The following is a 14,930-nucleotide window of genomic DNA, read 5'->3' on the forward strand; positions in this document are numbered from 1 at the left end:
CTAGTCCTATTAACAACCCATCCTAGTCCTATTAACAACCCATCCTAGTCCTATTAACAACCCATCCTAGTCATACTAACAACCCATCCTAGTCATATTAACAACCCATCCTAGTCATATTAACAACCCATCCTAGTCATAGTGACAACCCATCCTAGTCATAGTGACAACCCATCCTAGTCCTATTGACAACCCATCCTAGTCATATTAACAACCCATCCCAGTCATAGTAACAACCCGTCATAGTAACAACCCATCCTAGTCATAGTAACAACCCGTCCTAGTCATAGTAACAACCCGTCCTAGTCATAGTAACAACCCGTCCTAGTCATAGTAACAACCCGTCCTAGTCATATTAATAACCCGTCATATTAATAACCCGTCATAGTAACAACCCGTCCTAGTCATATTAACAACCCGTCATAGTAACAACCCGTCCTAGTCATAGTAACAACCCACCCTAGTCCTATTAACAACCAATCCTAGTCATAGTAACAACCCGTCCTAGTCATAGTAACAACCCGTCCTAGTCATATTAATAACCCATCATATTAATAACCCGTCATAGTAACAACCCGTCCTAGTCATAGTAACAACCCGTCCTAGTCATATTAATAACCCGTCATATTAATAACCCGTCATAGTAACAACCCGTCCTAGTCATAGTAACAACCCGTCCTAGTCATAGTAACAACCAGTCATAGTAACAACCCGTCCTAGTCATATTAACAACCCGTCATAGTAACAACCCGTCATAGTAACAACCCCATAGTAACAACCCGTCATAGTAACAACCCACCCTAGTCATAGTAACAACCCGTCCTAGTCATATTAATAACCCGTCCTAGTAACAACCCGTCATAGTAACAACCCATCCTAGTCATAGTAACAACCCATCCTAGTCATAGTAACAACCCATCCTAGTCATAGTAACAACCCGTCCTAGTCATATTAATAACCCGTCATATTAATAACCCGTCATAGTAACAACCCGTCCTAGTCATAGTAACAACCCGTCCTAGTCATATTAACAACCCGTCATAGTAACAACCCGTCCTAGTCATAGTAACAACCCACCCTAGTCCTATTAACAACCAATCCTAGTCATAGTAACAACCCGTCCTAGTCATATTAATAACCCGTCATAGTAACAACCCGTCCTAGTCATAGTAACAACCCATCCTAGTCATAGTAACAACCCGTCCTAGTCATAGTAACAACCCGTCATAGTAATAACCCGTCCTAGTCATAGTAACAACCCGTCCTAGTCATATTAATAACCCGTCATATTAATAACCCGTCATAGTAACAACCCGTCCTAGTCATAGTAACAACCCGTCCTAGTCATATTAACAACCCGTCATAGTAACAACCCGTCATAGTAACAACCCGTCATAGTAACAACCCGTCATAGTAACAACCCACCCTAGTCCTATTAACAACCAATCCTAGTCATAGTAACAACCCGTCCTAGTCATATTAATAACCCGTCATAGTAACAACCCGTCATAGTAACAACCCGTCCTAGTCCTATTAACAACCCGTCCTAGTCCTATTAACAACCCGTCCTAGTCCTATTAACAACCCGTCCTAGTCCTATTAACAACCCATCCTAGTCCTACTAACAACCCATCCTAGTCATATTAACAACCCGTCATAGTAACAACCCGTCCTAGTCATAGTAACAACCCGTCCTAGTCATAGTAACAACCCGTCCTAGTTGTTGCATATTTAGATTCTAACAGAGATTGTGTAACTATGGAAACAGTATCAGGTGGGCCATTTAGATTGGTATTTTCCTGCCAATTGCATTTTAGCAAATGTTTGAAAATGACGTTTTATTGTCTGCTTCATTACAGGAGTTGTATGTTCTGTTACAATGAATTACCATAATCTACAGTTGAAGTCTGAAGTTTACATACACCTTAGCCAAATACATTTAAACTCAGTTTTTCACAATTCCTTGTCAGTTAGGATCACCACTTTATTTTAAGAATGTGAAATGCCAGAATAATAGTATAGAGAATGATTTATTTCAGATTTTACATACACTAAATTAGTATTTGGTAGCATTGCCTTTAAATTGTTTAACTTGGGTCAAACGTTTCGGGTAGCCTTCCACAAGCTTCCCACAGTAAGTTGGGTGAATTTTGGCCCATTTCTCCTGACAAAGCTGGTGTAACTGAGTCAGGTTTGTAGGCCTCCTTGCTCACACACACTTTTTCAGTTCTGCCCACACATTTTCTATAGGATTGAGGACAGGGCTTTGTGATGGCCACTCCAATACCTTGACATTGTTGTCCTTAAGCCATTTTTCCACAACTTTGGAAGTATATTTGGGGTCATTGTCCATTTGGAAGACCCATTTGCGACCAAGCTTTAACTTCCTGACTGATGTCTTGAGATGTTGCTTCAATATATCCCCTCCTCATGATGCCATCTATTTTGTAAAGTGCACCAGTCTCTCCTGCAGCAAAGCACCCCCACAACATGATGCTGCCACCCCAGTGTTTCACGTTTGGGAGGGTGTTCTTTGGCTTGCAAGCCTCCCCCTTTTTCCTCCAAACATAATGATAGTCATTATGGTGGAACAGTTCTGTTTTTGTTTCATCAGACCAGAGGACATTTCTCCAAAAAGTACGATCTTTGTCCTGAAGTGCAGTTGCAAACCGTAGTCTGGCTTTTTTATGGTGGTTTTGGACCAGTGGCTTCTTCCTTGCTGAGCGGCCTTTCAGGTTATGTCAATAAAGGACTCGTTTTACTGTGGATATAGATACTTTTGCTCCCGTTTCCTCCAGCATCTTCACAAGGTCCTTTGCTGTTGTTCTGGGATTGATTTGCACTTTTCGCACCAAAGTACGTTAATCTCTAGGAGACAGAACGCGTCTCCTTCCTGAGCGGTATGACAGCTGCGTGGTCCCATGGTGTTTATACTTGCGTACTATTGTTTGTAGAGATGAATGTGGTACCTTCAGGCTTTTGGAAATTCCTCCCAACGATGAACCAGACTTGTGGGGGTCTACAATTTTTTTCTGAGGTCTTTTGATTTTCCCATGATTTCAAGCAAAGAGGCACTGAGTTTGGAGGTAGGCCTTGAAATACATCCACAGGTACACCTCCAATGAACTCAAATGATGTCAATTAGCCAATCGGAAGCCTCTAAAGTCATGACATAATTTTCTGGAATGGAAGTTATTTAAAGGCACAGCCAACTGTAAACTTCTGACCCACTGGAATTGTGATACAGTGAATTATAAGTTAAATAATCTGTCTGTAAACAAATGTTGAAAAAATGACTTGTCATGTACAATGTAGATGTCCTAACCGACTTGCCAAAACTATAGTTTGTTAACAATAATTTTGTGGAGTGGTTGAAATATTAGTTTTAATGACTCCAACCTAAGTGTATCCCTCCGACTTCAACTGTACATGTGATGGGGGGGGGGGGGGGGTAACCGCAGATGGGAAGTGTCTCCTTCAAATTAAAGGTTTGGTTTAGTCATCCCTACTGTTCCTTTCAGCTGCCATTTTAACTTTCCATTCCAAACTAAATGGTCGCTATGGGTGTTGTCGAGTTTCGGACTCTGCACCTGCCTACTGTTAGTAGAGCCTTTGTCATTTCAACGTTATGGAAACACTAAAGATGACTGTTTGCAAAACCATTTAGTCTGACCTGAGTTTTGTTCTTTTCTCCACCCTCCTTCACCTTTCTCTCACTCACCACTCTCCCCTGCTCTCTCTCTCTCTCTACTCACCCCTCCCCCTTTCTCTCTACCCATTCTCTCTCTTTTCCTACCCCCCTCTCTTTCTAATCTCTTCCTCTCTCAGGACTTTGTGTTCTTTGCCCCTCGCCTGCGCATCAACAAGCGTATCCTGCAGCTGTGCATGGGCAACCATGAGCTGTACATGCGCCGCCGCAAGCCAGACACCATCGAGGTGCAGCAGATGAAGGCCCAGGCCCGCGAGGAGAAACACCAGAAACAGATGGAGAGGTGTGTGTGTGTGTGTGTGTGAGTTTAGAATTAGGGTGGCCAACTCTCCTCCTGGAGAACTACTGTATGTGCATGCATTTGCTCCATCCCTACACAAACACACATAATCAGATTCAGAATATCACTCACGAAAAGGGATATATTGTATCCCATGATCGGAGTTGCCCAAAGTTACAAAAATATGCCATGAATCATATCCTAGCATGTATCTCTTACTCCAAAGCATAGCATGCTCTTCATTATAGCAAGACATGCTCAGCACCTTTGCAGGCTTCACAGGTACATGAAGTACTGCAGAGATAGGCCACTAGCATAACTAGAGTAATCCCAGCGTAGCACTGATGATTCAGTAGCATGACCTCATTCTGGGATGAGTGACGCGACCTAAAGACAAGGTTGTGGGAGCTGGCTGCTGTATCTTCTAGTGTTAGCGGGACAGGATGGCCTTCGCACAGCTCTTCAACATGATGTTAGATGGCCAGGGTCCGTCACAATCACCTGTAGGACTTTCCCTACATTAGAACCTAACCCTACACTAGAACCTAACCCTACACTAGAACCTAACCCTACACTAGAACCTTACCCTAAACCTAACCCTATACTAGAACCTAACCCTATACCTAACCCTATACTAGAACCTAACCCTATACTAGAACCTAACCCTATACTGGAACCTAACCCTACCCTGGAACCTAACCCTAAACCTAACCCTACACTAGAACCTAACCCTACACTGGAACCTAAACCTAACCCTACACTAGAACCTAAACCTACACTGGAACCTAACCTTAAACCTAACCCTACACTGGAACCTAACCCTACACTGGAACCTAACCCCAAACCTAACCCTAAACCTACACTGGAACCTAACCCTACACTGGAACCTAACCCTACACTAGAACCTAACCCTACACTGGAACCTAACCCCAAACCTAACCCTATACTAGAACCTGACCCTAAACCCTACACTGGAGCCTAACCCTACACTGGAGCCTAACCCTACACTGGAGCCTAACCCTACACGGGAACCTAACCCTAAACGGGAACCTAACCCTACACTGGAGCCTAACCCTACACTAGAGCCTAACCCTAACCCTACACTAGAGCCTAACCCTAACCCTACACGGGACCCTAACCCTACACGGGAACCTAAACCTATACTGGAGCCTAACCCTAACCCTACATTGGAACCTAACCTTACACAGGAGCCTAACCCTACACTGCCAACCATCAACAATAAAGGGGAAAGGGTGTTTTTGTGTCATTAGTCTAGATTGTCTAACCAGCTTATTTAACATCACTGAACAAACTACGAAGGGTATCTGTAGAATGACAGTTTATGCCTGCTACACTGTGCCCCGTGTGTGTGTGTGTGTGTGTGTGTGTGCGCGAGTGCGCGTGAGTGTGTGTACAAAGTGTGTCTCTACTCAATGTGTGTAATATCACACAGCGAGAGGGGCCAATGACCCCAGGGTGATTATTACTTAATTAGCCAGCACACGTCAGCCTCTCTTTGTGTCTCACACCAGCCCTCTCTTATCTGCAGGGCCCAGCTGGAGAACGAGAAGAAGAAGAGGGAGGCCATAGAGAGAGAGAAGGAGCAGATGGAGAGAGAGAAGCAGGATCTGATGATGAGACTCTACCAGTTTGAGGAGAAGACCAAGAAGGCAGAGAAAGGTATGCCCGGGGAGAACAGGGTCTGACTGGTGAGGACACTAGGGTCAACCAGAGCACATTTATCACCTAAATGTAGGGAGATGTGTGAGTAAGAGAGACAGAGAATGTGTGTGTACATGCGTTTGTTGGTGTGTGTGCTGCATTTTCATGCCGCATTAAATAGCTTAAAACAGTAATGATATTTGAGAAGATTACTCTGTTGACAACAATTTGCATTTAAATAGTTTGAACATTTCTATTGAAGTTCTATTTTACTGGAAGTAGTAGTATACAGCTATACCTTGTGCTATGTGTGACTTTATGTCCCGGTGAACCTTAGATAGCCCGGCAGTATTGTTTCTGCATGGTTAGATATCAGTTATCAGGTTGATAAGGCATTTACTGACTGTCAATGCTTCCTCATCGACCTTTGTTTGTAACCTTATATATTATTATACTATACATGGGTCGTATTCATTAGGCATCAAATGGAGGAAAAGCTACTAAAACAGGAAGGGACTACCTGAACGTGTCCAATAAGAAATGCTTGCTTTTGTTTTCCGTTGCAAAACATTTCTGTAATGTTTTGCTACGGTGAGCCCTAATGAATATGACCATGGTTTATCTCCATATTCAGTCTAGCAGACAGCGTATACCTTCTGTCGGATTTACTTAACCGGATTATTATTGTATTATTATTTCCATGAATAGCTGTGGAGAGGGTTTAGGATTACATCATGGAAGTAGAACAACCCTGTAACTACAGTAAGTGCCTGGTGGTTCCATACTATCCATAATGCTATCATACATTTCTAAGATTTTGTACTTCGTTTTGAAGGTCTGCTTCAGAGGTCGGTCCTTTGTCCTTACTAACATTTTAAGTGTAATGTTAGAGAGTTGTTAGGGTGGTTCTGATTGTAATGTTAGAGAGTTGTTAGGGTGGTTCTGATTGTAATGTTAGGGAGTTGTTAGGGTAGTTCTGTGCTATGTCTAGTACTATATGTGTTCCTTAGTGTAGTTCTGTACTCTGTGTGCCTTAGTGTAGTTCTGTACAATATGTGTTCCTTAGTGTAGTTCTGTACTATGTCTAGTACTATGTGCTTCTTAGTGCAGTTCTGTACTATATGTGTTCCTTAGTGTAGTTCTGTACTATGTCTAGTACTATGTGTTCCTTAGTGTAGTTATGTACTATATGTGTTCCTTGGTGTAGTTCTGTACTATGTCTAGTACTATATGTGTTCCTTAGTGCAGTTCTGTACTATGTCTAGTACTATGTGCTTCTTAGTGTAGTTATGTACTATATGTGTTCCTTAGTGTAGTTCTGTACTATGTCTAGTACTATGTGCTTCTTAGTGCAGTTCTGTACTATATGTGTTCCTTAGTGTAGTTATGTACTATGTCTAGTACTATATGTGTTCCTTAGTGTAGTTTTGTACTATGTCTAGTACTATATGTGTTCCTTTTTGTAGTTCTGTACTATGTCTAGTACTATGTGCTTCTTAGTGCAGTTCTGTACTATGTCTAGTACTATATGTGTTCCTTAGTGTAGTTATGTACTATGTGTTCCTTAGTGTAGTTCTGTACTATGTCTAGTACTATGTGCTTCTTAGTGCAGTTATGTACTATGTCTAGTACTATATGTGTTCCTTAGTGTAGTTCTGTACTATGTGTACCTTAGTATAGTTCTGTACTATGTCTAGTACTATATGTGTTCCTTAGTGTAGTTATGTACTATGTCTAGTACTATATGTGTTCCTTAGTGTAGTTATGTACTATATGTGTTCCTTAGTATAGTTCTGTACTATGTCTAGTACTATGTGCTTCTTAGTGCAGTTCTGCACTATATGTGTTCCTTAGTGTAGTTCTGTACTATGTCTAGTACTATGTGTGTTCCTTAGTGTAGTTATATACCATGTCTAGTACTATATGTGTTCCTTAGTGTAGTTCTGTACTATGTCTAGTACTATGTGCTTCTTAGTGCAGTTCTGTACTATATGTGTTCCTTAGTGTAGTTCTGTACTATGTCTAGTACTATGTGTGCTCCTTAGTGTAGTTATATACTATGTCTAGGACTATATATGTTTCTTAGTGTAGTTCTGTACTATGTCTAGTACTATATGTGTTCCTTAGTGTAGTTATATACTATGTCTAGGACTATATGTGTTCCTTAGTGTAGTTCTGTACTATGTCTAGTACTATGTGCTTCTTAGTGCAGTTCTGCACTATATGTGTTCCTTAGTGCAGTTCTGTACTATGTCTAGTACTATGTGTGCTCCTTAGTGTAGTTATATACCATGTCTAGTACTATATGTGTTCCTTAGTGTAGTTCTGTACTATGTCTAGTACTATGTGTGCTCCTTAGTGTAGTTATATACTATGTCTAGGACTATATGTGTTTCTTAGTGTAGTTCTGTACTATGTCTAGTACTATATGTGTTCCTTAGTGTAGTTATATACTATGTCTAGGACTATATGTGTTCCTTAGTGTAGTTCTGTGCTATGTCTAGTACTATATGTGTTTCTTAGTGTAGTTCTGTAGTATGTCTGGTACTATGTACTATATGTGTTTATGAATATCTCTGTCTTGGAGAAGTGTATTTGTCTTTTAACTGTCAGTGTCTCTCTGAGTCTGACCTGCATGAGGAGCATGTGTTTGGGTGTTTTAGGTGTTTTCCAGGTCGTCTTTGATGCCTTACTAGTCTGTGTATCGTGTTAGGCTACTATCAGATCTCACAACGCCTGAAAAAGTGTTAAACCAGCATCTCTGAAACCACATTAGCTTAAAGTTTCACGTTTTATTTGTCACATGCACAAGTGCAGTGGAATGCTTAACTTGCAAGCCCTTCACAACAGTGCAGTATTCAATATTAAATATATATTCTGTACTCTCTTCCCCTCTCTCTCTTCCCCCTCCCCTCTCTCTCTCTCTCTCTCTCTCTCTCCACTCCAGACCTGCAGGAGCAGATGCAGCGTGCCATGCAGCTGGAGGTGGAGAGGAGGATGGCGGAGGACGAGGCTGCCCGCCTGGAGGCTGAGCGTCAGGCCGCCCTGCTGGCCAAGGAGGAACTGGCCCGCCACGCCCAGGACCAGATGCACAACCAGGAGCAGCTGGTGAGAACCACCACACAAACATCATACGACCATGTTATAACATCATACAACAATGTTACAACCATCTTACAACATCTTACAACCATGTTATAACCATGTCAGAATCATGTCACAACCATGTTACAACCATGTCACAACATCTTACAACCATGTCACAACATCTTACAACCATGTCACAACATCTTACAACCATGTTATAACCATGTCAGAATCGTGTTACAACCATGTTACAACATCTTACAACCATGTTATAACCATGGCAGAATCATGTTACAACCATGTCACAACATCTTACAACCATGTTATAACATCTTACAACCATGTTATAACCATGTCAGAATCATGTTACAACCATGTCACAACCCCCCTATAACCTTACCTCACTGTACCATAACGCTACCATGTCACAACCCCCTTATAACCTTACCTCACTGTACCATAACGCTACCATGTCACAACCCCCCTATAACTTTACCTCACTGTACCATAACGCTACCATGTCACAACCCCCCTATAACCTTACCTCACTGTACCATAACGCTACCATGTCACAACCCCCCTATAACCTTACCTCACTGTACCATAACGCTACCATGTCACAACCCCCCTATAACCTTACCTCACTGTACTTTAACGCTACCATGTCACAACCTCCCTATAACCTTACCTCACTGTACCATAACGCTACCATGTCACAACCCCCTTATAACCTTACCTCACTGTACCATAACGGTACCATGTCACAACCCCCCTATAACTTTACCTCACTGTACCATAACGCTACCATGTCACAGCAAATTGAAACCCTGCTATAACCCTACTATACTGTACAATTCTGAAATTGACCTATCTGTGACACAAGACTGTGTTAGCCTGCTGAGCTTAAGCCTAGACACCACCTCTTCAACATGTAAAACTCCAAACCTCACCTCACTAGCGCACTGTGCAGAGCTGAAATGAACTCCTCCATGCAGCACTGAAGACTGCGCCTCTGTACCTTACTGTAATAATGTCCTTCACCACAGTAAAAGTGGACGACATCCCTTTATGCCAGACAGTGTCCACCCCACCCTGCTCTGCACCCTGCACCCTGCTCTGCACCAGACCACACACAGGGTCACTGTAACAGACCTGATAGTAAACCTGTAGTCTAGGGAGAAGACTATTGACAGTGGAACACTGAGGCTGTTTTTACAGGGAAAAGATGGAACAACAGCCACTCTGAACCAACCCCATAACAGAGCAATGTGTCATGATAAACAGATAAAGACACAAGACAATAAGCCACTATAAAACACCAAAATGGTCCGTCTCTGTGAAGAAACAGAATGTAGGATACGCTACAGGGTTTTCTCTAATGGGGCTTTCCTCAAACATGTAATGCCTCGCTATGAACCCATATATACAACAGGCACCACTAGTATGAACATTACAACACAATCTACTGTTTCTCTCAACATCTCCTCAGCTTTAACTAGGTAGACTGGAATCTCCAGTGACTAAGCAGCAGTCTAGCCTAGCAACCTGTTGACTGTTTTCAATAGAGGCTGTGTTGGCCCTTTTTGGGCCAGACACCAATTTTACAGCTGAACACACTTGACAGAGGTGTTTTATGGTCGTGTGTGTGTGTGTGTGTGTGTGTGTGTGTGTGTGTGTGTGTGTGTGTGTGAACAACAAAGCAGCGTACTGAGCCCTACACTAAGCACTGTACTCTACTCGAATGTACTCTACTGCAGGTCTCCCTGGTACAATGGTGTATCTACTATATGGCCCACACCATATAGTTAGATAGAGGACTCCAGATTAATATAACCGGTTTTAATGGCGCTGCCCATGCTGTCAGAGATGCCAGGTTGGCACAGATACAAATATGAGTCTTCTATCTAACTCTATGGCCCCAGAACATGTTGAGACAGACTGGACTCTGGCCAGCCCCAGCACTTGTTGAGACAGACTGGACTCTGGCCAGCCCCAGCACATGTTGAGACAGACTGGACTCTGGCCAGCCCCAGCACATGTTGAGACAGATTGGACTCTGGCCAGCCCCAGCACATGTTGAGACAGACTGGACTCTGGCCAGCCCCAGCACTTGTTGAGACAGATTGGACTCTGGCCAGCCCCAGAACATGTTGAGACAGATTGGACTCTGGCCAGCCCCAGCACATGTTGAGACAGATTGGACTCTGGCCAGCCACAGCACATGTTGAGACAGATTGGACTCTGGCCAGCCCCAGAACATGTTGAGACAGATTGGACTCTGGCCAGCCACAGCACATGTTGAGTCAGATTGGACTCTGGCCAGCCCCAGCACATGTTGAGTCAGATTGGACTCTGGCCAGCCCCAGCACATGTTAAGTCAGATTGGACTCTGGCCAGCCCCAGCACATGTTAAGTCAGATTGGACTCTGGCCAGCCCCAGCACATGTTGAGACAGACTGGACTCTGGCCAGCCCCAGCACATGTTGAGACAGATTGGACTCTGGCCAGCCCCAGCACTTGTTGAGACAGACTGGACTCTGTCCAGCCCCAGAACATGTTGAGACAGATTGGACTCTGGCCAGCCCCAGCACATGTTGAGACAGATTGGACTACTCCGCCCTGTAATGCTCTCAGCCCAAAATTAAAACCTGTAGGAACTCCACACTATCCCCTCCACCCCTCGTTGTCTCTCCATCCCTTCCCACAGACCTGTAGTCTTTTGTGTACTGTACCCAACTGTCTGTGACCTGTCGCCCTCCTCCTCTGTCTTCCTCCTTGTCTCTCCCAAATGTGTAAGTCCTCACCTCTTTCCCTTCTCTCCTCTGTTGTCTCTCTCAGGCCGCGGAGCTGGCAGAGCACACAGCTAGGATCGCCCTGCTGGAGGAGGCCAAGAGGCGCAAGGAGGAGGAGGCTGACACATGGCAACACAGGGTGAGTCGCCCACACACAGACATGAACAAATGCATGCACACATTTGTACGCATGCACAAGCACGCACAGTTGGATGCGCACACACACACGATCAGGGCTCTATTAAATCAAATCCGCTTTAGCCGGTATCGGAGGTGAAACTGCATTGGAGCTGTTAAATCCACAAGCGGCTCCCGGCACTATACCTAAAGCGGATATTGCCATTGGCTGCATGGAGTCACATTAACATAAATCCCATGCAGCCTTGTTTACAAGTTTGAACACTGGAATGTGAGATGTAATCTACACCTCCGTTAGGCTGATAGAAATCCTAATGACTTTGTTGAATGATTTTTCAATTTGAGCGCTATTATTTCTTGATAGCCTACATTTTCTCGCTCTGAACTTCTAACGAGAGTGGGACGGCTGTGGCTTCGTCAGCTGCTCACCGATTTGACAGCACCAACGTAGTTACACCTCCGACAACGCCAATATATCAGCTATGCAGGTGTCGGCTATCGCCGGTTAACGCTTGATCTGATTGAGTCTAGGCCTATGTCACACAGTCAAGTAATTGTAGTTACTCTACCTTTGATATGGAATCACTTTTTGCTGTGGCTCAAGATGAGAACAGGTTGTATTGTAATGTGGGGCATTCCAGAGTGTTCTGTAGTAATAAACCTCTCTCTCTCCCTGTCCTCCCACCCCACCCCCTCAGGCTCAGGAGGCCCAGGACGACCTGCTGAAGACCAAGGAAGAGCTGCAAATGGTGATGACGGCCCCCACTCAGGCGCCCCCTCCCCCCATGTTCGTGGAGGTGCCCATGTTTGTGGACAACCATGACTTTTTGATGGTGGAGGAGCAGAACGACAGCGAGAACAACAGCACGTACAGTGCCGACCTGCAGAACGAGGGCTTCAACGACCACCGCCTGGAAGAGGAGCGCCTCACTGAGGCTGAGAAGAACGAGCGTGTGCAGAGGCAGCTCATGGTAAGAGCAATTAGTTTGCAGCAAGACGTGCGAATTTGCAGGGATTGGTTGGTTGCTTAATGGGTTGAGTATCACTTGATTGATCACTTGATTGATTGTTTAAATCATTGATTCATTAAATCACTCAGTCTTGAATCATATATTACTGGTTGAAAATCAACCTACAGTTGAAGTTGGAAGTTGGGTGAATTTTGGCCCATTCCTTCTGACAGAGCTGGTGTTCGCCCACGCTTTTTCAGTTCTGCCCACAAATTTTCTATAGGATTGAGGTCAGGGCTTTGTGATGGCCACTCCAATACCTTGACTTTGTTGTCCTTAAGCCATTTTGCCACAACTTTGGAAGTATGCTTGGGGTCACTGGTCGGAAATGGGTCTTCCAAATGGACAATCGTTAACTTCCTGACTGATGTCAATATATCCACATAATTTTCCTACCTCATGATGCCATCTATTTTGTGAAGTGCACCAGTGCCTCCTTCAGCAAAGCACCCCCACAACATGATGCTGCCACCCCCGTGCTTCACGGTTGGGATGGTGTTCTTCGGCTTGCAAGCCTCCCCCATTTTCCTCCAAATGAAATTATGGCCAAACAGTTCTATTTTTCTTTCATCAGACCAGAGGACATTTCTCCAAAAAGTACGATCTTTGTCCCCATGTGCAGTTGCAAACCGAAGTCTGTCTTTTTTATGGTGGTTTTTGAGCAGTGCCTTCTTCCTTGCTGAGCGGCCTTTCAGGTTATGTCGATATAGGACTCGTTTTACTGTGGATATAGATACTTTGCACCTGTTTCCTCCAGCATCTTCACAAGGTCCTTAGCTGTTGTTCTGGGATTGATTTCCACTTTTCGCACCAAAGTATGTTCATCTCTAGGAGACAGAACACGTCTCCTTCCTGAGCGGTATGACGAACAGGTCACAAAACTACTACTAACAGACATCATCATGAAGGGACCATTTTAAATTAAACAAATAGCTAATGCAACAGTGATGTTAGTTAGTAGGAGATATGAGTCTTTGAATGACTTACCACGGATATAAAGCGCTCCACACGTCATCGTGTGGAAAAATGGCCTAGAAAGGCAAGCGACAGCAGCCCCTATTGAGTCTGCTGCTGCGCTGCGCTTTTAGCTGATCCAACGTTACAACATGGCAATTGGTGCTTTGGAAACATGCTAAAGTACAGAATGACTGCTGGGAACATGTCTACAACTTCATCAGCAAGCTGTCAAACTTTCGTAATTAAGTGCCAAGCTACACACTGTTTATCAGTAGTGCCCAACATCCTTAGCTAGTTAGCTAAAATTCCATCCCTGCGTTTGTCAGTGAAGCTAGTTAGCAGCAGGCAGGCTACAACAAGCTAAATCAGCTGATGAGTTCACTGGCAACCAATATACTTGCACAGATTTTGTGCAGGAGTAGAGAGATGTAATTTTGTTTTTACAACTTTCTCACTGTTTCATGGCGAGTGAGTCATGCACAAGACAGGTCGCGGGAGACAAAGCTCGCAAAAAAAGTGTCGAGTGGACATCGTCTCAATGCTCATTTAGCCCAAAACACTTACAAATTTGTGATCACTATCGAACACAACAGCAAGTGGCCATGTGATAAAGGGCTTAGGGTTCAAGTGTTAGGTTTGAGGTTCAACCTATGGCTGAGATAGATAGATAGATAGAACGTCATTGCGCCCTAGCAGTCACATACTCAATAGAACCACCATGCGAAATAGGACCATATTCTGCATTTTTTATTCATGTGGAATTAAATGAATTTGTCTTGTTGTTTTAACGGAAAACAGATAAAAATGCAGTTTAGAACATTTTCCCATTTGTCACATCGCTAATTCTGATTGGATGGTACAGAATTACATATATTTGTATATTTACTCGGTAGTCCACTACAACAGATAATTATAGACTAATAGGTGAAAACTACTTAGCCAAATATGGCATTCAAATTATGTTACCAGGGAGCTAAAATGGTAGGTGAAAATATATGGTTAACAACTCGAGTTTCCCTTCCAGGAGAATGTGTCATTGTTAGTCTGGAATAAGCAGCTCTAGCAGAGGAATTTCTCTGTCAGCATTGTGGTAGTTTCTCAGAATAGCGCGGCTTCTGAGCAGAAGTGAAGCGTTTAACACTGCATACGTACTATTTGTGTCTAAATATAATATATAGAATATTCTGGATATATTTATTGGATTATTATAAAGATCTGGTTCAAATCCAGATCTTCAACAGCTTGTTGTCCTGTTGTTCACTCATGTCCTTGGCATGTTCCTCCCTGGTTGACTT

General features: G+C 43.5%; 1 protein-coding gene across 2 annotated transcripts in view; it reads left to right on the forward strand.

Annotated features, from left to right (window-relative positions):
• The window catches only part of ezrb (ezrin b), a 62,955-nt gene that overhangs the window by 46,476 nt on the left and 1,549 nt on the right, over positions 1–14,930 (forward strand). For both annotated transcript variants that reach the window (XM_029631013.2, XM_029631014.2), the window contains exons 10-14: positions 3,829–3,992; positions 5,539–5,669; positions 8,599–8,759; positions 11,577–11,669; positions 12,367–12,639. In XM_029631013.2, coding sequence (XP_029486873.1) covers positions 3,829–3,992; positions 5,539–5,669; positions 8,599–8,759; positions 11,577–11,669; positions 12,367–12,639 — 822 coding nt within the window. The remainder of the gene's footprint in view (positions 1–3,828; positions 3,993–5,538; positions 5,670–8,598; positions 8,760–11,576; positions 11,670–12,366; positions 12,640–14,930) is intronic.

Source organism: Oncorhynchus nerka, linkage group LG24 (genome assembly GCF_034236695.1).
Source record: "Oncorhynchus nerka isolate Pitt River linkage group LG24, Oner_Uvic_2.0, whole genome shotgun sequence".
In the NCBI taxonomy this organism is placed as follows: domain Eukaryota; kingdom Metazoa; phylum Chordata; class Actinopteri; order Salmoniformes; family Salmonidae; genus Oncorhynchus; species Oncorhynchus nerka.